The 24450-nt window shown below is 31.9% G+C and overlaps 1 protein-coding gene across 5 annotated transcripts; it reads left to right on the plus strand.

Moving 5' to 3' along the window:
* Nucleotides 1-3467: 3467 nt before the first annotated feature.
* LOC123537883 (probable nuclear hormone receptor HR38) lies at nt 3468-24109 on the plus strand. 5 transcript variants are annotated; one of them, XM_045321783.2, is made up of 11 exons: nt 3468-3941; nt 16945-17093; nt 18348-18482; nt 18659-19482; nt 19683-19866; nt 20078-20207; nt 20342-20502; nt 20642-20844; nt 21101-21279; nt 21492-21639; nt 21826-24109. In XM_045321783.2, the coding sequence occupies exons 2-11, from the start codon at nt 17073-17075 to the stop codon at nt 21935-21937; spliced, it is 2097 nt and encodes a 698-aa protein (XP_045177718.2). In that variant the 5' UTR covers nt 3468-3941; nt 16945-17072; the 3' UTR covers nt 21938-24109. The 5 variants fall into 5 exon arrangements, with proteins under 5 accessions (XP_045177718.2, XP_045177720.2, XP_045177719.2 ...); XM_045321785.2 differs by having other exon boundaries at nt 3468-3650; XM_045321784.2 differs by lacking the exon at nt 3468-3941 and adding an exon at nt 11716-12084.
* Nucleotides 24110-24450: the final 341 nt, after the last annotated feature.

The following is a 24450-nucleotide window of genomic DNA, read 5'->3' on the forward strand; positions in this document are numbered from 1 at the left end:
GTAAATGTTGGCAATCCAATAATATTGTGACCGCTGTGGCAGCATCATCGACTTTCGGCCTGTTCACTGGAAACACCATCGGTCGGCTGTGCTATGAAAAAATGTTATATGTACTTTTAGGTAGCGTATTTGTACAATGACTCATTCTTAGTATCTTAGAGGCATACAGACATTAAATAGGAAAATGGCGTGAAAGAAAAATGGTATCGCATAATGACGGATTCATACAGTCCTCAGATTTATTTTGCTCTGTAGAGCTATTTTATTCAACGAGTTTAATAAATTTAATGTGGAAACACACAAATGTAATATTCTCTTTATCAAATGTAAACTTTTCCTGTTGAAACATCAAAATTTCTTCTTTCTTTACCTGTTATAGACAAAGTAAATTCGCCCAACGTCTCCTGTAAATAAACGACGTCAACATCAATGTTTTATTACATTATTAGTGTATTATCAAGTTTGTGTAATGGCTTTATTTCACTCACGCGACGTCAAACATGTGATAAACATAATATCAAAATTTGAGGCAAACATAAATCAGATGTTCATTAAAATGTAAACAATAAAAATGTGTTTTCTACCATGTCCTGAATGAAAAAGAAAAATGTAATTACTTGATTTCATCCAATCTAGAATAGTTTAATTAGCACAAAGATGGCCGCCCGGGTCTCTCTCAGCTTCTAAAATGCGACGAAATGCGTGCAAAAAATAAGCTATTCTGTGCGAGTTAGAATCAAACCTCGGAAAGGATAACGACAGTTTCTTTTAAATATTGAAGAAATGATATTTAATTGGAAAAATCAGCACAACATAATTATATGAATATAAAATTAACACGCATTCTTGCGAACGTTACTTTTCTGAATGTAGATACTGAATCTGGTCGGCAGAAGCTGTCTAAAGCTAAATAAATACTCTTGTATAAAACTCAGCCAGGCCAAATGCTGCCTTTAATGATCTAATATAGCTACAATGAGCCAGCACTAATAATTACCAAGAAACTGCTCATGCCTAAAAACCATAACATATAAAGTTATGCATTTAATATGTGTACTTGTAAATCTTAAATTTCTTCAAGAAAACTTGAAAGAGGAATCTTTCTAGAACCAATGAATTATCTTGCATTAAGAACAGTCAAACCAAATGCAAAATATAAATCTGCATTTAATGTTCGAATACAGCTACTAACAATCCAGCAGCAATAACTATCAAGAACATGGACATGCCTAATAACGGTGGGTGGGAGGAACATACAAATAATCCAAATACTTTTTATACTATCAAATATATAACCTCGCGTGAAGCATTATCAGTTAACAATTACTTAAATAGGGCACTGAAAAACACGAGGATATCGTGAATTCGTGAAGAAAACGCAGTAAAATAACTAACTGGGAACTATAAACAAGGCACTGAAAACAACGAATAGTTAGCAGACAATGGAAAACGTGAAAAAAATTCATGTCATTTTGTAGATATTTAGAATAGGAGCATAGCTGTATAGCATTTAGCTAATGAATGATCATTGCAAACAAAATATTATTAGTCTTTTAGTTTAACCTACTTCTCATTTGTCTCAACAATCAGCAGTTTTTCCCTAACTTATCAGTATTATATCAAATGTAATACAATATCTAGCCGACCATCCGCGACATTAAACTGTTTTCTATTTTTGATACTCCAGTGGTTACCAAAGTTTGGACTGGAAGAAAACTTTGTCTCATAGGCGACCGTTACTGACTTCAAAATGTTAATAAATTGTTTCTAAGCTGCGCAATTTCAAAAGCATTTCCTTAAAATCTATTAAGCATACACCGAAACCAAGTAAAACGTCAGCAGACTTGGCTTGATTAAGTCAGTCTTTTCTTGCAAAGTAGCCCCTACGAGCCCCTAACATTCGCTTTAACTGAACTCTATTAGTGGACTCCACGAACCCAACGGACCAGAAAATATATCATGGCTCTGTCTATAATGAAATACAAAATGAAAATGTACATGTTTAAAATTACATTTTGCAGGCATGACTCCAGAAGATTTTTACAAATTAAGATTTATCTAGTATGTACAAAAATCACTGTGTTATAACTATCAGTTACAGCAGACTGCACAAATTACTGCCAGTGATAACTTAATACAGGAAATAGACATTGATCAGCAAGTTTTGAATAAATTAATGCTGCCACAGGTACCAATAATGGCAAAACTCTCCCTTGTAAGTTGGTTTAGTAAAAGGAGCACTCACTTGGCCAACATGTTAGAAAACTACCTTTAGTTGATTAACTGCTACTGAATAGGTTATAGTTTACATGTAAAAAGATACGCTTATCTTCATCGTGCATGAGCTTAAATTGTTAATGTTTTCAGGATATAAGTAATACCTGTGATGTTTCATATGTTAGCAATTTTAACGCCTCGAGCAAATAGCCGTAAGCAACTTACAATTTTAATGTATCCTGGTGTCCTATCTACCAGGAAAAATATTTGCATGAAAACTGATAAATATTTTCTCTACTTGACACAAAGTTAAGGCATACTCCTCCCGATCCTGATTTAATGCTTCATTTCTGAGCGAGTACAAATACAAAAATCACGCAATTCTTTGATAACCGTGATAAATTTAACAATATCTTTTCCCTAATTTTTTTTCAGTAAAAAAAATGCGAAGGGAGTGTAAGAAAACTACTGAAGGTACAAAATTGATTAAAAAATGATAGTCATTATTTCATTTCAAGCACTTACTTCTATAAGTATTATCATACTGCTTACAAGTGTGTTCAGTGCATTTTAATCAAAGGTATCATAATTTTGCAATATGTATGAATATAAACAATAATAGGTCCAACGCAATGAAACAAGAGACTAAATGGCATGGAAGTGAATAAAAACAAAACTAAATATTCATGTTTATTATCAACTCTACAAAAGTATGTAAAAATAACATTTGCTGTCAAGACTTACAACAATATATTTTTCAAGAAAAGCACAAACTGTATTAAAATAATGTGATCTGTTTATAGAAACATTTCCACACGCGCTCTTAAAAAGATTATACTCCCCCGAATAGTGTTTTCGTAGTAAATCCATTTCATTTTCATTCGACATTTTACTTCAATAACGATTCTCCCACAAACATAATCCTTCAGCACACCCCCAAGATCTTCTATTCAAGTATCGATCCAATTTCTTTCTCGCTTTATGTGACCTAAATATTCCAATACCGATATTTTCAGTTCTTTTATAATGTGCTAATTCTCCGCTTCCATGATCTATCTTTAGAATCGATGTGCTGCTCTTGTACGTCAGACTCTCGACTAGCGTAATCCGCAGACATTCGCACTTTGACGCGTTCTCGCTCCAACAAATTCTATCAGTTTATTTTAGAAACAGGTTTGCCATCCAATCAAAAAAGTCGTTACATACTCTTTTTAGAGACAGTATGTGGAGTGACGTAATTCATTGCTTGCTATGACGTAGGGTGTTTCCCGAAACAGTTGTACTATATAGTAAATATATATATACTCTGATGGCTAGTGAATGAAAATCAGTTGAGTAAGATTTTTGAGAGAGAAAAGTTCTACATACAGGGATAATAGAGTTTATATTTTCTTATTTGAAGACAATAAATACATGGAAAGGAAATATAAAAGGTGCTTAATCAAATTATTATTATTTATTTTGCAAGAAAATAAATCATATTTTACGATAAGCTCTTTGGATTTATCGCAGATTAGCAGGTATAGCTAAACAACTACTTAAAGTAATGAAAATTGTTTAATATTTCCAGTGGAAGTAATAAAGTAAAACAGTGGAATTATCAAAACTAATGGATGATTAAAACATTAGACAATTGTGCTCTGTAATTCTGGATCGTAAGCGATTACGTCTGGATTTAAGTTATACCCAAACGAGCGACGCAGACTCTGCAACTTCTGATAAAGGTATGATATAATGTGCGATCTGTCATTTTCTAAATTTTACAAGCATTTAACTAGTATTCAAACCTGAATGGTTTGGAGAAGCATACCTATTTTAAGCAAATCAAACATTTTCAGTTCTGCTCACATAATTACTGTTGAATAATATGTTTCTAATAGTAGTATTTCAATACTGTTATTGCGGTTTCTTTATCAAAATAAAGGGAAATGATGTATGTCTTTTAAACAGTGCTTTTAGTGTTAATTGAGGTATAGAGATTTTAAAGTAAGCATGAAAAATATGTTAGTTTCATTCTAAGGAAACGAATTGTCAGATCACACTGGTTTTCTGGCATTATCTGTATTTTTATTATTGTTTATAATCAAACAATTATAATTTTAGATAAATGTTGCAGTATTAGAACTGGACTTCCCATGACATTTTGTTGTATATATGATAGATGAAATACCTCTATATAACTATTTTGAAAAGAACATATTAATTATAAAAATAAAATTAACAACAAAAGAAAGCAGTATTATTCAAATACATTATTATTATTATTATTATTATTATTAATGATATGAACATGCATTTCATGAAAGATTAAATAAACTGTTCCTATGTATAAATACAATGTAAAGAACGTATTCAGACGTATGAGAATAAACCAATTAATGAAAACAAACATCATGACATTTAAAGTGTAAAATTGTATTAGATGAAATAGAGAATCTACTCTTATTAAACAATCCTGAATAGAAATTAATTATAATAGAGATAATAATAATAACGATAATAATAAAAGTAGTAATAATGGTAATGATGATAGCAATTGTAAAAATGGCAGTATTATTCAAATACATTATTGTTCTTATTGCTTTAACGTAAAATATCTCTGCGAGCATGAATACAAAGTTTCAAAGTTTCAAAGTTTTTATTTTCATTAAACCAGAAGGTCATAGACCCATGTGGTACATGGTACGCTATATATACATGGCAACAGTGAACATTTAATTCATAACACAATAAACAAATGATTCGTATAACAATTGGCAACATCTTCAACAATTCATGTATATTTATGCTTCAGTCTGACAAGTCAAAGAGATTCATCAAAGATTTAAATGTTTCCGTATTAACGTATAAAGGCTATCTAATAGTAACTATACTAGATTGTGATATATATATAACGGTAAAATGATCTTGATTGAAAACAAAAAGAAAACGAAATATCAAGATCATTTTCCTTTCAATACACTACATAATTTATAATATGAATGAATACATGACTAAAGCTATATTTGTATTCCACGGATGACCGTTCTTGTAAGCAAGAAAGCGAAAGGGCCTTACAAGAACCGGCTTGTGGAATCTTCGCCGAAATTGGCAAAACCATTGTAATAACACATTTGTAAAAAATTTGATTCAAATAATGATATTAATACTATGTAGTAATAATAGCGACAACTATAAGTGACAAGCACTTGCATCATTCCTACATTTCAGAAATAAAAATGGTCAATTATATTTTGCTTTAACTTGTCAATTTTATAACTACACAATAACTGTGCCAAAACGTTTGATGACCTTTTCTATATGGATATTTATCGGCTATACAAAAGATTTGTTCTTGTTGTAAATGCTTTTTCGATATAATTAGATAAATTCTTTACAATGCGTGGATTTTCTGAATTTACAAGTTCAATAAATTTATACATGCTAGGGCGTCTCCAAAAGTATGGTGGTATCAATCGTTTCCTTAAATCAATATACATGTTACATTGTATTACGAAATGATATTCATCCTCTAACAAGTTACAAACATTACATATTCTTTCATTTATAGGTGTACTTACAGGCTGATTCCATCTACCAGTTTCGATACAAAGGCGATGAGATGATAAACGTAAACGTGATAAACTAACACAAAATTTCTTAATATCTAATATATCTAAATATGGCTGAAACCTAAAATTACATATTTGTCTATAGAATAGGGCTCTGCTGGAATTGTTTAATCTTTCATTCCAATTTTGTAGAAACTGATCTTTTATCCTTTGTTTAACAATCGTTAAAAACATACTGGTATCACCTACTGTTTGAAAAATCCATGCTTCATGAAAACCCAACAAACACAGTAAATTTTTTATCAAAGAACACCAGTTTTTTCTATAAGGATAATTTAAAGTATCTTGATATAACATAGTGTACACTTTTCTTATATATTTTTTACAATCCGTATGTAATATTTTAATCCAAAATTTAATAATATTATAATATCTCATATTTTGCAGAGGCATCCGACCTAATTCACCATAAATAAAATCATTTTGTGTACTTCTTTTGACACCTAATAGGCGTTTACAGAATTGCAAATGAATTCTTTCTAATGATTTACCGGCATGAAATCCCCATACTTCGCTGCCATAATTGAGAATAGGTAATATCAGCTTGTCAAAAAGTTCTAATTTATGTTTTACAGATATGTTGGTAAACTTATACAGACATCTGTTCATTTTAAAGATCGCTTTCAGTGCTTGTCCAGATAAGGTATTTTGAGCTTCCGTGAAAGACCCAGCTGTTGAAAAGACAATTCCAAGATACACAAATTTATTGACTATTTCAAGGTCGCATTCACCATAATGAAAATTAATATTTAACGGTAAACGACCACCTTTTCTAAAAATCATAACTTTTGTTTTGCCAGAATTTACTAATAACCCCCATTTATTACAATAATTATACAACAGATCTAAGCTAGATTGTAATTCATCCTTAGTATTTGCAAATATTACAATGTCATCGGCATACAGAATTAAAAATATTTTAAACATATCAACATCAATACCATCTAAGCCGCTTGCTACATACATATCCTCGATATCATTTAAAAACATGGAAAAAAGAAAGGGAGATAAGCACTCACCCTGTCTAACGCCTAACTGACATTCAAAACTATTACTTAACTGACTCATATGTTTCACTCTTGATTTTACACCAGTATACATAGAGCGCATGATATTTAAAATATTACCTCTTATTCCTAATTTGATTAATTTCATCCATAAATTATCTCGATTAACATAATCAAAAGCCTTACTAAAATCTATAAAAGCACAATATAATTGTTTGCCATTGTTAATAATATGATTTATAAGCCCATGTAACACAAAAATATTATCTGTAGTACCCATTTTTGCTCTAAAACCTGCCTGGGCTTCAATGTATACACTATAATTTTCAGCCCAGTCATACAAACGATTATTTAGAACTCTTGTAAACAGTTTGCCAAGTGTACTAAGAAGTGTAATACCTCTATAATTATTTACGTCATTGAGACTGCCTTTCTTATGCAAAGGTACGACAAAACCTTCAGACCATATCTCTGGAAAATAACCTACTTCGAAAATCTTATTAAACAAACTAAGTATATAAGGAGAAAGAACATTTTTACCGTGTATGAAAAATTCATTCAAATATAAGTCTGGACCTCCACTTTTGTTTGATTTTAGTTGATTAATAGACCTCAACAATTCGTCTTGTGTAAACGGTGAATTTAATTCACCAAACATAATATTAAATTCATCATGTTCATACCGCTCAATAAAATATAATACATCTTCATCAGTAGAAAAGAAAGCATCATCTGAATTATTAACTGATTTAAAATATTGCTCAAAAACACTAAGAGGTATATTAGTTTCTTTTATACAAGCACATTTTTTCAACATTTTCCAATATAGCTTTGCATTCTTCTGTCGTGCTTCTACTAATTTATATGTTTCTTTTCTATCATACTCTAATCTAGATTTGCGTATACACCATTTATACTGCGTACGTTTGTTAACCATATATATTCTGTTTTGTTCAGATTTATTTGACCTGTATAAATTTAAAGCATTATAAAATATTTGCCTTTTTTCTTCACACTCAGGCGTATACCATTTATTTGTTATAAACACATTGTCACAGTCCGCAGCGCCGCTTAAACCATTTACCTGACGCTTAAACAACGGAGAAGCCACACCATCAAAAATATTAGATAACTGATAAATACAACTATCAATATCATTATTACACGAAGCTTTACATACATTTTCTCTAAAACCATCTAAACTCTCCTTAGTATTATTCGTAAGCAGTATATCTTTATAATCATTTGTATTTTCTCTGTTCCATACATATTTAAAATCTACATGTTCATATAACAGGTCATTTTGTACAGTGTGTGAAACTAGTTTATTGAAACGGAACGTAAAATCAATCAAACAGTGATCTGACAACACATTAGGTTCATCAACATTAAAATACTCTACATATTCAAACAGACTCTGGGAACAAACAACATAATCCACAACGCTCGAACCTCTAGTACCGACGTATGTGTACCGGCCGATATTTTTGTCATTACCTGTACGGCCATTTAAAATGCGTAAACCAGTCTGTTTGCACAAATCTAATAGCATTAAACCATTATTATTTAAACGCCCTTTATCTTGAGAAACTCGATTAACATCTGTGTCAATACAGTAATCTTCAGGTAAGACATCAATACGGGAAAAATTATCACAAGCAACAAAATCAGGATTATCTGATGTGTGCGAGTTCATATCACCACAAAGCAAAAGATTAAACCCATTTTCATATTTTGAATCAATATTTACAATGAACTCTAATAATCTGTCAAAAGTATGCGATTCAAGCATCGCTTGTCTGCTACTATTTTCGGGAATGACATAGCATAAGCATATAAATAAATCTTTTTGTAAACCTAGTTTATCACCGCTAATTTTTATACATAATATGTCATCCTGACTTTCAAAAACCAAGGTTTCGGCGGAAATAAACTCATTTCTAATGTAAATGATAACACCTCCTGAGGAACGTTTACTAGAGGTCTTATTTTCATTTCTGTTTAAAACAAAATATTCAAAATTATCAACATGTAACTCAGAATATTGGTTAGTCCATGATTCTGTCATCAGAATTAAATCATGCGTTTTAAAAACTTTTTTGAGTTCTGGAGAAGTCAATTTATTCATTCGTTTCGTTGCAAGGCCTTGAATATTAAGTAGTGCACAACGAAGCGAGACCTTCTCTTCAATGACCTAATGTCCTACATTCACACCTGTCGGGGAAAACCCGTCTGTAGTTGATTGACACTGTTCCGGTCGCTGGTCACTCTTTCCGTGTACTACCTGTGAAGAATGTCTATTTTTAGCATCAGGTAAAACCCGATTTTTACTGCGTGTTGTGCTAGAACTAGACTGTCTTATGTATGGTTTAGCAGATTGAGAACGGTTTTCAGACCGTGAAGTAGCACGAGCAACACGTGAACGCCCCCTCGTTGGAGAAACAGCTGACTGTTTTTGTTCATTGTTATTGTCAATGGATTTAACGTGTGTTTCCTCTGAATTACAACTGAAATCAACGGAGGCGTTTGAAAGTACATGTGTCGTGTTGATGCAGTTATTTTCCTCAGGACGAATCACAGCCGACTGTGTAACAGTGGGGAATTGGCTGGTACAAGGCATTTCAAACTGTTTTGCTGGGTTAGATTGGGTCTGGGGCGTATCAGACTCGGACAGGGGTTTTGCTGGGGCAGTGTGTGTCTGAGGCGTATCAGAATGTGACAGGGGCGTATCATGAGGCATGTCAATGGATGCGTCCAGTGATGTCTCAGCATGGACTATATCAACAGAGGTCGTATGTGGTACCGTAAAATTACAGTTTCCAATAACAGGGGGTGGGAGTTGTGACTGTGTTTCTACTGGGACACCCTGCGTTGCGTGATTATCAACGTTGAGGGGTACACTGGTAGGACATACAACAAACGGGAAGGGACCCACTGAAGTATGAAGTGTAGGACTAACATTTTGTGCTAAACCTGAAAGTGCTGCCAACTGCTGCTGCAACATTGGATTAACATTAAAAGATGAATTTGTGTGACTAATTTGAGGATTGATAGGGACGAATACAAGATAAAAACATTATACCTTGATTTCAACGTAAAATATTACGTTGAAATCAAGGTAAAGAAAATTTTAATTAAATGGCTTAGAATAAAACAATGAACGAAAACAAATTTCACATCATAATATTGGTTTTGAATATATTAAAATATGTAAGGAAACACTACATCATACGTGAAAAAAAAATGTGCACGTACTGAAACCTAAAACATCTACAGATGATAAAAGATGTTCAGTTAAGAATAGAAGCTATAAGAGATGATTCCACAGTACAATATTTTGTTCTTTTGTCATTTTACACTTATACACTACACTAATCCTTTTGAATCAAATAGAATAATGGCTTCCCGTGCACTTTTTACTGTAAATCATCATAATATCTGTCTTCTAAAGAATAACATATTAATAATATGGTGTTATATCCATTCCTTAGATGTACCGCGTCCACAATATCGACCGCGTCGTTTACTCAAGCGATGTGCGATAGTAAACGCTGTGATGACGTAGTTCCAGCGATTTTCAGCTATGAAAATCCAGTTTTTAATTATCTGTTCCTAATAATAGTAACTCACTGACGTAAGCTGGAATTTCTTTTACTACATTCTCAAGGTGTTTTTCTATAAATAGTCCAACGATTATTATCACGTGAGAAGTGTTTTCGGAGAGATGGTGGCGTACGAAAATCATAATAGAGCTATGTACATAATGTGTGGTATCTGTGTTTTCTATATGAAAATAGCAATCATCGATAGATGTAGTGCAGACTCTTGTCTATTTTTAGTAGCAGCGTATTGCCATTGCAGTGACGTTGCTAATCAATTGGAAGTGCGTGAATGAAAAAAAACTGCTCGATATTTTCTTTTTTATATCACACAGGCTGTTTATGCTCTTTATAAGAAGATTGGTTTAATGCGATTTATATGTCAACGATTCATTATATCGAAGAATTATTTCCAACACTGGTTTTAACAGACCATCTAACCCAAAGCTCAACATTTTAATACACCTATGTCAAGTTCTTTCTATGATTTTCTCAAATGATACATTTAGATACAGTATCGCATTTTTATGTCCTTTGGCTAATATGCATATTTAAATAACTTTTGTAACTAGGCCTAATGAAATAGTGCATGTACCCGCTCACGTGTACGAAATGTACACCTCATACAAGTACGAATGTTCATCTCTCATATAGACGTATGATATGAAAATTTTTTACCCTTTACCTCTTCATCTCATTATTTCGGATTGGTTTTAATTTTGGCTCATTCATAACTGATTTATAAACACTGGCATCTAACTATAAACTGTTTTGATAAGGTAATTACGCACTTATCCCATGTAATAAAGGATTTGTTTATTTTCAATACTAAAACAATGAAGTTGACCTGCCAATTAGATGGGTGATGTAAATTCGATTTGATTATTTGCACAGCAACTCTCGGATCAATTCAAAAAGTAATTAATAACATAACGGCCCACACACGATGCTTAAAATTTTTATTTCGATATAGATCTAGTTATAGTCATGTCTTTTTATTTGCCATAACACTGTTTATGAATTATTTTAATAGACAAGTAAAAACGTTTTTTTTTCTACACTCAATGCACCTGTCAAATAACAAGGTTACCAATCTGTCGCGAAATAATGTAAAGGGAGAAAACCTTATGTATTTGAATAATTTATAGGAAAACAAGACTGCCATCCCTTGAAATAGGTAAAGCAACAAATTAGCGAGAATTATAATAATAATCGGGAATTATAAAAAAAAAAAAAAAAAATAGATGCATATGAAACAAAACAAAATTGAATAAACCGCATGTCATTTTTAAAAGCCAGTGTGAAAGTTTTGTTTAATGTATGTTATTTATAGCTACAAAGCGGACATGAGTTTTGCGGCCGTAGGCGTTTGATAAACCTAGTGGCCTCGGTACAGGTGTTGTACAATACTGCAACGGATCATAGGGTAGAATTTGATGAGAACTGTTGATTGTAACTGTCGGAGCAACCGCTGATTGCTGGTGCCTGCCAGAATGTTTACATTTTTAGTGTCAACTGCTCTCAATGTTTATGCAATGCTTTGTTTTAACGCAAAATAAATTTACATGTGAATGATTTCTCATACTAAATAGTAGTCAGGCTTGTTTTAAAAAGTTAGGAAATAAAGTAATGCTGGAGCTTTATATTACGGTGAGTTATTTTTTATCCAGTTAGTCAGTTTGTGTTTTTATCATTTAGTTACAAATGACAAATGTATGTGTAAGTGATGAATCAATGCCATAAAGAAGGAGATGTATTTGTCAATAATCTTAAGAAGGTGTTCTTTTGTTCCTCATATATTTTTCCATAGATAAAGGCCAACAAAACTTCACTGACATTTTGTAAGTTTCGCACAAGATCAATTCTCCTACAACTGTGAACTTTTCTAAAATATCAGTTTGTAGATTTACTGTCATAAAAGTTCAAATGTTACTGATAGCTGATCATTTATGATATTCTACACGTGGTAACATATAGAATTGATACAAATTAAAGCCTTTCATTCCAGGAAGGTGGTCAGTCATGCCTGACAACGGTTATTTCTGTCTAATTACACACTAACCGCTGCTACTTGGCACTAACTCGGATTAAAACTTCACTAGGACACGTGACTTTTTGATTGACCAATGATCCATAATCTCCTCAGTTGACCTGATCAGTGTCAAATGTTGTTTCATCGGCTCGTTCAGTCGTGTACTTAAAATGTCATTAAATCCACATGGACAATATGGAACATCGGACGTTTAATTGTTCAACTAGTACAAATATCTGTCAATTTAAAGGCTGGACAAAAACGAATATTAATGGTTAACGAATATTAATGCGTTCAATTTATTTTACTATAGTATTATCAAAGCGCATTAAACGAAAAGAAAACATTTCCGCTTGCTCAAATTGGTAATCCATATAAGTAATAAATTAAAAGATCATTAATCAATCAATCAATTCATTTATTTATTTATTTATTTATTTATTTATTTATTTATTTATTTATTTTTAACCTATTTATCTATTTATTTATTGTATTTCTAAAGAATACAGAAAGTAGGAATGTTAAAATTTATGCTATAATTTCTTTAGATGTTTATTGTATTACATTAAACAACTTATGATGTTAGTTGAATCCTGTATTTGCAAATATTTTATAATTGTTTGTTTGACTTTTTTGAAAGCGCAGGTAGATCTGATTTTGTTATTTTTTTCCTTTTAATATTAATAATGTAAGTATTTTTTTCTGATTTATTGTTAAAGTTCTATCATTTATTTGGGTATTTATCAACAAATAAACATCAAGTTGTAAACCAGTGTTGATGCATTTTATTGTATTATGCTCATACTTTTACTATTTTGTTTAACATGTTCGTAATACGAAAATAAATTGTATACGCATATCATAGATATCCATCGCCGAACTTTGAAATAATGAAGACTCCATTAATATTTTAGAAAGAGTTGATTGAAAAAAAAAATAAAAGCTAAAATATCATACCCACACATGCGAAATGTAGATGATATGTTTCATTATTTAATCAGTACTTATTTATTACGTAATAATTATACAGGTCGTGTTGCATAAATACTTTTAATACAAGCAATTTATGTGTTGTTTTTTGTTTGTTTGTCGTTTATTTAGTTATACTATGATTAAAATTGTACATAAAAAAACACAGATCATGTAACTTCATTTTCAACTGAATTTTATTGAAATTGTTTCAAATAATCATAGATATTGTTGTTAAACTATGTCTAAAACTTGTAGATATACATGTTATGCTAGCGCACTACACATATATGTAAACAGTTTCTTCCTAGAATATGCTCTAAAGGTCAGTGTATGGTATTTGGAGAGAGACTCTGAAATTGGTCTGATCTTTTGCTTTGGACATACAAGTTACATTAGACATTTAATATAAAGATGTGAAAATGTCAGCAAATGTTAACGTCTAGGACCCTTGTATATAAACCCTTCTCAGTCATTCCATCCTCAACTGAGAGAATATGTTCCGTCAAAGGTGCTCGTATCAAACTTATACATAATAGGAAATTGTTCATTATACTCATTTTAAAATAAATAAATTGAATAACACCAGAAAAATTTTGACAAAGAAATACAATTGTCAGTGATGGAGACAAAAACGAATTTTATTTTGAACAATAGGATTAGTTTAGTGATACATTATAAATACGGAAAATACAATGGTAGAAAATCATATATCGTCAGGAAACTATTAAGGTTACTAAGAGAGTTCAGCTTAAAAATGAAATGGTGCTCGAGCATTTCCAGGAGACTGTACAGGTTTCCTGACTATCAGGTAAGGCAAAATGCAAGGATCCTTATATCATGGTACAGACAACCAGGTGATTGTGTCAATGCTTTTATAAAGTATTCATTCTTGTGAAACTGACATTAAAATTTAAAATAATGTGCTGCTGAGGGAATATACTTTACACTTGAAAGGGCTTTGTCTTAACGTGGTTGTGGCTGCTATTTAGCATTTCATTTTGATTTTCTTTTGTAGATGATTTATATTGTATTTATATTTATATTAAGCATCGAAATTGTTGCAAGTAAGAGTTGTAAATCAGAGTTGTAAAACACAAGTTGTTGTCTTCTTGAAGATAATTTCTGAAGAAACGTGGAAATAATAATAACATGTAAAAAGTAATAATGAATGTTAGTAAAGTTATGAAAATAATAATAGTAATTTAAAATCTTTATTATCTTTTTTTTTGTAAATATTTTTGTTATGAATTATTTATTGCGATTTCTCCAAATCTGTCAAAGAAATTTAATTTGTACTAATGCGAAACTATGCAAAAAAAAACGGAACAGATGCAAAATGCAGGGTGTAATAGTCTTGTTGATAACTGTTTGGTAATTCACAAATCTCATATAAAGCATAATTATATTTCTGCATTAGGTATTTAAATATCTTATGCCAGTTTACTTTCAAGTACTTTTAGTCCATACATTAAAATAATAAAAGATTTAACTGTCTTTGTGTTGCTTTTACAAAGTTGGACAAAGTAACTTTTCAAAAGAAAGAAGTATTTTTTATTGTACTGGAGCGGACCGTTTAAACGACAGACGCATGAAACAATCGACATTATTTCGTGAATATTGTGCAATTAGCAAATTGCTTATCGTTTCCCTCTCAATGGGACTCTGACATTTATAAAGCTTGTATGGAAATTGGCAGCAATGAAAATAATATGAACTATTATCATTATGGGACATTACTTTTGACTCTTTCGTGAGACTTTTCTAAATGTCAGCGCATGTACTAGCATATGTTGTGGAGATAGGCTATGCAAGAATTATTCGAAAATGTTTGCAACTTACACATATCAACATAAATGCATTATTTGTTCATTCCCTTGAACAATAAGATTTAATTATATGTCACATATATAGTTTAGACAAATCCATCATAAAGCAGCAAAGCATATGTAATAACATAACATCAACTTTGTTCAAAACAGTCCCATGTTCTAGTAAGAACTAAGTATCATTATAACATTATACTTTGGCGAAATGTACAGAGCAAACAATGTAAAAGTAATTTTTATATGCCAGAAATCTTATTGTCCTTGTAAAACAAAAAAGCACCATTGTTTATACAATTTATGTTGTATCAAATGCAGTTTTATATATTATATATATTGGATTCTTGGTATCGTGTTGCTCTTAACAACATAGACGGATCTATTACAAATACACAGTGCTTCATAGAGCATGCATATTGAATTTTCTTTTACGATCAGGGATTTTTCAAAACTGTCATTGAATTTACCCAAGTCATGTAATTGGGGATTATAATTGGCTCCCACTCGCTCTTCGCTAAATTGATAGAGCTTAACTACCAATCAGATTGCCGATATGACACTGTCGCCGCTTTAACGACATTTATTGCTTTGAATATTCATAGGATTAAGCATTTTACACTGTGTCTGTAGCCGTTCTTGGAAAGAAAAATTACACAAGCATTCATACTACAGACCGTTTATCATATTTTAGCGAAATATCTGTTGTGATCAGGGACTGGATAATCTAAAAGTTTTCGTTAATGTTCATTAACAAAAAAGAGTCAAATACAAGCAGACGGAACGGCAATAATGACATATCAGTAACAATGTTAGCTACAATAGAAGTTACAATGCATCCGTGTAGATTTGGGGGCAGTAAAAACGGTGACTATTACACAAAATTTAAACATACTGAAGAACAGGAATACTCGTTTGAATTTAATAAAAGAGGTAAGACTGTGTAAGTTTATTTAATTTTACAAAGAATGCTAATAATTTTTTTTCATATAATCCATGAGTAATCTACAATTGTTAAAAAAACAGTAATTCAGGTAAAATTCTTGGTAACATAAAATGTATACAGCACATATTTAGGTAATGTTATTCATTTTCTTTGTTAAAACATGTGGTATTTCAGATTCCTAACGGCTAGGATAGCCAGCTAACAATTCAGAAAATAAATACTTCATAAAGGAAATATAACTAAATATAAGTTTTATAGTGAATACATTTTCTTAATACATGTATCTACTGTAATAAAAGTCGAACAATATGTTTTCAAAATGTCTCTTATTTGGGAAAGCTGGGTTGGTTTTTGTGCAGTTTCTCAGTAATAATTATTAGCTAAATTATGTATTTATTAGTTTTAGCAGTACATGTATACTCAAAACCTTACCAATTTTTCATTTCTGCTATCAACCAGTATCTGAAAACACAGTCAAAATTTACTAAGACGTAGACAAATGATTATAAATAAACGAAAAAGAAAATGTTACACACCAGCTATAAATATAGAATAAACGTTTGTATGGTTATATTATAATTAAGATAAAATATGTTTGCCAAAATATGAAATTTCGGTTGTAGACTGGTAAATTGAACATATACGGACAATACGGTATGCTTCTCCTCCACTGTTCAGCTTTGATACATCAAATGGATGGATTTAAATAGAGTGGAATAATTTTGTTTTGTATATTTTAGGTATTTCTCCCTCTGACGAACCGTCGCAATCAACAGCCACCCTGACGAGTAAACCTAATACGAGTCAGGAACAACCGCATGTGACGTCATCAAATCGGCCATTAATAAGCACATGCGCAGATAACTCCATGTTGCTTTTACAACAGCAGGTACTAATGCGCATGTTTAGATATTTATCTTATTATGTAATCATTAATATTTAGATTCTGTAAATGTTATTATATGTTTTTTGATCACTAATATTTCTTCAGTTTGCATATAATATTATATTATATGTTTCTTTCATTTGTCAGAAATTCATTTTGTATCAATTCCACCAATTAATGCTATCATAACGTAACATATATTTACAATTAATTAAATAAAAAAAGATATATCGCTTACAACAACACATTTTCTGGTGATTTTAAAGTGACGTAATCCACGGCGGAAATTTTCTAAATCAGCTAAAGGCATTAATCTATGTGATTGATTTGTTAGTACGAATTTTATGTATTATTTTATAACGCTTTGTTAGATTCACCACTTCCAAAATATTGACATTTATATTATTTTCTGAAAATTTTATATCTATATTTAGTTATACAAAAATATCAGGTGTTTTTATTTGAATACAAATCTAAAACACACCAAGATGTCAAGCCAGCAGGTTTTGGATTGTCGTTTACCACAATAATGGTCACTTTAACTAAATTAATTTGGTCGATTAAACGTCTATAATTCTAATTTTGAGGAGAGCGTAAACCGCAATTATTTGAAATGGCAACTGCAGTTAATATTGTATCGTTAGATTGTGTTCGTAACCGTGTCCGATAAAATTATATGAAAGCATGTCTTCTGATTATCACTGTTCTGTCTCACAGACAGTTTTGGGGCTATAACACGTGCGTGTTTTAACAGATCTCGTGAAATCTCGCGAAATCGCCACATGCACACACGACCATGGTGATCGCGAGCGTAAGAAAATTATTATTGCTCAAAGTAACATTTTAACAAAAATGTTCACCATATGTTAGGACAAACTGTTTCTTGTCATGTAAAATAATAAAATGGTATGCGATGATTTATTTGATTGGACATCATTTCTTTGACTTTGTAACAAAAGTACATGGTGTCAACGAATTTGTTATTTATACGACTTGGTTTGAATTCAATTCCTTAAAATGATTCACGCAAGTTTGAATTAGACGTATTTGAAAAATATGGACAATATTTTTATGATAATTGAAATTTGTCGGCGCTTCTTCTACCTGCTAATAAAATCAAAATCTCCTGCGTCATCAGAGAAAATTCCAAAATGCGCAAGACGTACAAAAACGTGTTAAATACGTCATTCTGTCAGCTGGCATTAGTATATATACTGACTTCGTTATTATGATTCGAATTTTCATTTCAATTTTCAGCCGACTTATTCTGGCCCCACAACGGCAACGTGTAACTCATATACCAACCCCCTTAATCCTGGGGGACTTGTCAGCACTATAGGAACTGCAGACATTGGTGTCTTTCCTGGTTCAACTTTTAGCATGGCATTACAGGTAAATATATATTTAATTTTGAAAATACATTATCTAAGAACATATGTGTATTTTCGCATGTTATTATTACTTTAAGATTTACTACCATACGAGTGTTTTATTTTAATGTAAGGAACTTCAAAAACATATATTGTATATACTTGCTTTGCTATTGTAAGTACATATATGTTTTGCAGGAGCTACAAGTTGACACAGGAAGCTTCACAGAGGACGACTCATTCAGAGTGTTTGATTTTTCATCTCCAGAAACAGGCTCAGGGTCCGCCTTTCAGGGACATACACAAGCTCCAACATTTACGGAACCATTTAGTTATGAAGGAACTTTTATGCTTGAAAGAGATGTGAGCAAGATGATGGGGCTGTTCCCTGAAACAACAACACAAATGTCATCTCAATCAAGTAATACTCATAAATATATAGACGCTTCATCAACATTCTCAGAGACGCCATTCAGAGGTTTTTCATCGAGTGATCAGTGTATTTATTCAAGTCATCTATATGGTGAACCGCATAATTTACCCCAAACTCACAGCCATACTCCATCAGAAAAACTTTATCAGAGAGACTCTAGTCAAACATCTTTTCCTGCAACATCCGAATCTCTCTCTCATGGAATGTTTCAACATCAGCAAATGCAACAAACATACGGTGATCCATCGACAGATAGTAAGCTAAACATCAATGTCAATATTTATCAATCACAGCAACTTCCTCAGGCTCATTCTCATCACCTTGAGGATACCGCCATGCTTAGGCGTGGAGATTCCCGACAAAGCAGCAGGTACTCGACATACAGCTCTTACAGTCAACCATTTTATGGTGCAACAACACCTTTACAGGGAACCGATCGCCAAGGAATGCAATCTATGGAAACTGGATATCAAACTATGGGGCGTAGTGGACCCATTTTTCACACAGATTTACCAGTATCAACTGGAGGAAGACATTTTGGTAGAAGGCCTTCTCTAACAATACCCATGCCCCCACACACCCCAGAAAGGTAAAAAAAAAAACACAACATTTCTTTTGATTTCCACATAATCTCTGTTTACAAGTAAAACGTGAAATTTCTTAATTCTTTGTCTATGCATGAAAACGTTCTAGAATCTTTAAGTTTATGCTTTAGAGTATTATTGCTATGCTTAAATCTCATTTCTGTCATTCTCGCCATTAAACTTGTATTTTCTTTCCTCTATTTAGCATCGAGTTACAGAAGTATACTATACAATCTCCAAAAACCCCTACCACCCCAAGCTCCACCAGATCTTCTCCTGGTCGTGACGGTTTACAGAAGGAAAGTCTACTCTGTGCGGTATGTGGAGACAACGCAGCTTGTCAACACTATGGTGTTCGTACGTGTGAAGGCTGCAAGGGATTCTTCAAGGTACGTAACTTTTAACTATCAATGCCCTAAAATTACAACCAAGAATAAAATTACGATATTATCATCCTACTGAACAATTTGTATTATCCTTTTTAAACGCTGTAATTTTCCATAAAAGAATGCTAATAAGGTATAAAAGGTAAAAACAAATATACAGAAATGCATTTATATATATTTATTGTTTATTAAATACTTTTGTTTTCATCAACAGAGAACAGTACAAAAAGGGGCAAAATATGTGTGTTTAGCTGACAAGAACTGTCCTGTTGACAAGAGAAGACGGAACCGATGTCAGTTCTGCAGATTTCAGAAATGCTTAGCAGTTGGAATGGTGAAAGAAGGTAATATACTCAAAACGTTGTTCATTTTTGTAACAAAGTATTAACTGGCCTTTTACATTAACTAGTGCTTAATAGTAACAGAATGCCCTTGATTTATGATATAAGTTTTAATTGTTTCTCTTTTTACTTTTAAGTTGTCCGGACAGACAGCCTAAAGGGGAGAAGAGGGCGATTACCATCGAAACCAAAAAGTCCACAAGAGGCTCCACCTTCCCCACCAGTGAGTCTAATAACCGCACTCGTGCGTGCGCACGTAGACACAAATCCAGACATTCCAACACTGGACTACAGCAAAGTAAGTAATATTTCTAATTTCGAAATGAGTTCATGACGAGTTTAGTAAGCGATAATTGCCTGCTATGAAATAATCGTCAAAAAACCTCAACATTGAACTAAGACAGAGAAAGATACTTACGCTTTTCAATTATTTACAGTACAAAGTGCCTCATGTTGAAGACAGTCCGCAGACGGACGCCGAGAGTATCCGAATGTTCTATGATCTCCTTATCCAATCCATAGATGTGTTACGTACCTGGGCAGAAAAAATTCCTGGTTTCTCAGATCTTTGTAAAGAAGACCAGGATTTGCTCTTTCAGTCAGCAACAATGGAACTTTTTGTTTTGAGGATGGCATATCGGTAAGTCATTACATTTTTGTACTTTAAGAACGTTTAATATCTTGACTTTTCAAACAATTACAAATAAAATAGAGTAACCAAAATTTCTGTGATTAAATCAGCAGCTGCTAAATGAAAGGTCTTTAAACAAAATATAATGTCAACATTTTTATATCTTGAAAACAATAAGAAATATATAGCCTCTAGTATTTTTAATTTGTTTCTTATTACACACGAATCGGATCAATATCTTATATGGTAAAATCCATTATTTCAGATTACAAGCTAATGATGACAAAATAGTTTTTGACAATGGATTAGTTCTTCACCGACGACAATGTTATCAGATGTTTGGGGACTGGATCAATTCCATTGTTGACTTCGGTCTTTCCATGCACAGAATGACTATAGACATATCTTCTCTAGCCTGCATGGCAGCACTGTCTATGGTGACATGTAAGTTAAAACTGATAAATGCTGTAATTTCAGTGAATTTGCAACAACACTCAAATTTGATAGTAAGCTGTACAAATGCTTCTTTAGTCAATTTGAAAATGACACTCAACTAGGTTTTGTCTTTCCATTAATCTGTATATTCCAGACATAACTATGTTTTTTCTTGGTTCATGTCTATTGTGTAGCATATAAGGTTTTGTTTGTGTTTGCAGTAAGACATGGTCTGAAGGATGTGAAGAAGATGGAGGAGTTACAAATGAAGATCATAGATTGTTTACGGGATCACTGCACATACAACAGTGAGGCACAGAGGAAACCCAACTTCTTCTCATTGATCCTGGGGAAAATCGCTGAACTCCGGTATGAACATTTTGATTAACATCATTCACTTTTCAGAACTGTAACCCTGTTGTTTCGCCTATTATAAAATCAAATCAAATTAAGTATACAATTCATAAGTACATCCCTCTTTTGATATGATATGATGTGCAACACATCCTCTGTATATGCATTTTATGATAGAGTTGTACAATTTATATTTTTCAGAACCCTTAGCCGAGAAGGTCTTGAAAGACTGATCTACTTCAAACTTGAAGGAATTTTTCCTACACCACCAGTGATCGAAAATCTTTTCCACTCAAGTCAGCTTCCATTTTAGTGGTCGTTTTCTCCTTACCATTATAAGATAGTGAATTTATCTGCCCTATTGTACGAATTGTGACACAACTCTTACAAAGTGAATCTCCAGCAACAGCTTGTACGCTTGTTTTAATAGAACGATGTGACGGTTAATATGAAGCTATTCGTCAGGATGTGACGGCGCTTTGAAAGAATCTGCTTTATTCTTAATTTTCCTTTTCTGAAGTTCCTCAGTAAAGGATGCATAATACAAAATGGAACAAGTATATTACTGAGCATTGGAAGCGACATACTATCAAACGACGGAATATTTCTTGGCGTTGATATAGTTGTTGTTCCAGTTAAATGAAAACTGTTTTGAATTTCTGTTGATCTAGGATTATATAAACAGTTGATTTTGTGTAAGTTTCAGTCTTGAAACGCAAATTGGGATTAAACATCTATTAAACGAAAAGGTTGTGAATATGGACCATCCTATACAAACTCAGTCTGCCACATCCCTTAAACATTGTTGCTTTCGTACATACTATGAACAACTATATTTGTGTTTGATTGACAATTGGGTTTAGATTTGATGTGATGTGAACTTTTGTGCTACATGCAATATTGCATTTCTAGTCAAGAACAAATTATATTCATTACATTTTCAAGCCATATTTGTACAGAGACCAATATCGCAATTTTTCTTAAGCGTTCTTTATGTTTGGTATTTCGCATAGTCATTATAAGAGCTGACTCAGAATTACAAGTATTATTAATTTTTTATTTAGTGTTCAGAACCAATGGCTGTTTGCGTTAATTAGCTAATTAAGCGATATTTGTGTTCAGTGCAGATTGTGTTCGTTCTTTCTAGTCAAAACGTTTTATTAATTTTTTGATTAATAGGCGTAGTTACTATATATTTTATTGAACACTTTAAGACCTGCAAATCGTTATTTATTCTACTGTGAATGTAGCATGTTCCCTCTGCTTCAAAACAAATGAAAAGTCACAGGTTAATTAAACATATTTACTCACGTATACTATTGTATATATGAATCTAAATGTAAAAACTAAACAGAAAAAAATCACAACATACTTAATCCAACTTAATCATATTTTGCATTTGAATAAACTCGTCTACATTTCACATTTGCAAGAACACAGCATCTGTGTACATGTGCATATAGCTATACTGATTATTTGTAAAAGTTTGCTTCTTTGTTGTTTTGTTATTAAATTCAATTGTTGTGTTTTAAGTTTATGACTTATTAGAGAGAGAGATATATATATAACGTACATGTATATATTTTTACAAAATGAAACTATTCCAAAGATATGCTTTTAAAAGTGCTATTATAATTTTGCTTTTATGTCTTACTTATTTAAATTTATTTATTATTTTCTGCCTAGTTTGCTATTTGTGAAATATATTTTGCAAAACGCTTTCACTTGTTCAGACCATCATATTTCTTATAAGAGTTCCATTCATTCAAATTGATATCTGTCATTATATTCATCTTTTGTCATTCTGAATGTTCCGGTGATCGCTATAGATACCCCTTTATTCTTGTATTTACCATGTCTATAATTCCACAAATCATTCTATTTTTATATTTATTCCAGTATAAACTATAGCCTAGAACTTACAATGCATTTTGTGCTCTATTTTCTAACACGATGCTCATAAAATCTAAAATTAATTAATTCCTCAGTAAAATAATCTCTTCAGGAGAAGTGCAAGATGTGACAACTTTTTTAATAATGAGTTCAAACAGAAAACAATGTACCGATTATTTGTCAATCAAGCAAAGACATTTTTCCAAGAACGAAAACCTTAATACCTTATTTTTATTATTTTTAGACTGCAGATTAATCATGGCCATCAGAATAGAATGCACAGGTGTTTACTATGTAGTCAATAATTCTGTATATATTCATATATCTTATTAGTGCCAAACTGTGTGGCACATTTTAGTTTAGACAGTAAGACACGCAATTTCAATATTGACATGTAGTGTGAATAGCAGTAAGACACACAATTTCCGTATGACATTGTAGTTTAAACAGTACAGTGTAGCATTTCTGGTTGTTTTCTTGTACCTTTGTAAGGTCAAGTAAGCCGTTCCCGACTTGCATACTGAGGAAAGTCTTATCATTCTTTTCATTGCAAATGTCTTTGTTGCTTTTTCCCAATAAAAAATTAACTTCAGTTCTGCTTTATATTGTAAAAATATGAAAAAAGATAAAGATGTGCTAATACAGTGAGACAAATATGACGGAGCGAAATATTTTTGAAAGCGTAAAACCATTTTGTATTTATTCTATCAAAGAAGCTCTCAAAGATGATGCATCCAATTATAATTGTTTTTATCCAATAATATAAACATTCCATCAAAATAGATATAGGTTTACAAATTGTATGAAGGTCGGATTCCACCATCCTTAGTAGAATCCTAGATGATAGATTCTGCTTAGTAAAAACTTAAGTTGGAAATAATTGCTCGTTACCTGAAGTAATTATATCACCATACCAAATATTGAATATTCGGT

The sequence above is a fragment of the Mercenaria mercenaria genome, chromosome 18 (genome assembly GCF_021730395.1).
Source record: "Mercenaria mercenaria strain notata chromosome 18, MADL_Memer_1, whole genome shotgun sequence".
NCBI lineage: Eukaryota > Metazoa > Mollusca > Bivalvia > Venerida > Veneridae > Mercenaria > Mercenaria mercenaria.

What these genes read in the sequence shown, in the direction of transcription:
- LOC123537883 (XM_045321782.2), top strand. Translation starts at nt 16,002, where the DNA reads ATGTTCATTAACAAAAAAGAGTCAAATACAAGCAGACGGAACGGCAAT. An exon ending in CCCCCACACACCCCAGAAAG is followed by an intron (nt 19,483 to 19,682) that starts GTAAAAAAAAAA and finishes TCCTCTATTTAG; the next exon opens with CATCGAGTTACAGAAGTATA. An exon ending in AGCACTGTCTATGGTGACAT is followed by an intron (nt 21,280 to 21,491) that starts GTAAGTTAAAAC and finishes TTGTGTTTGCAG; the next exon opens with TAAGACATGGTCTGAAGGAT.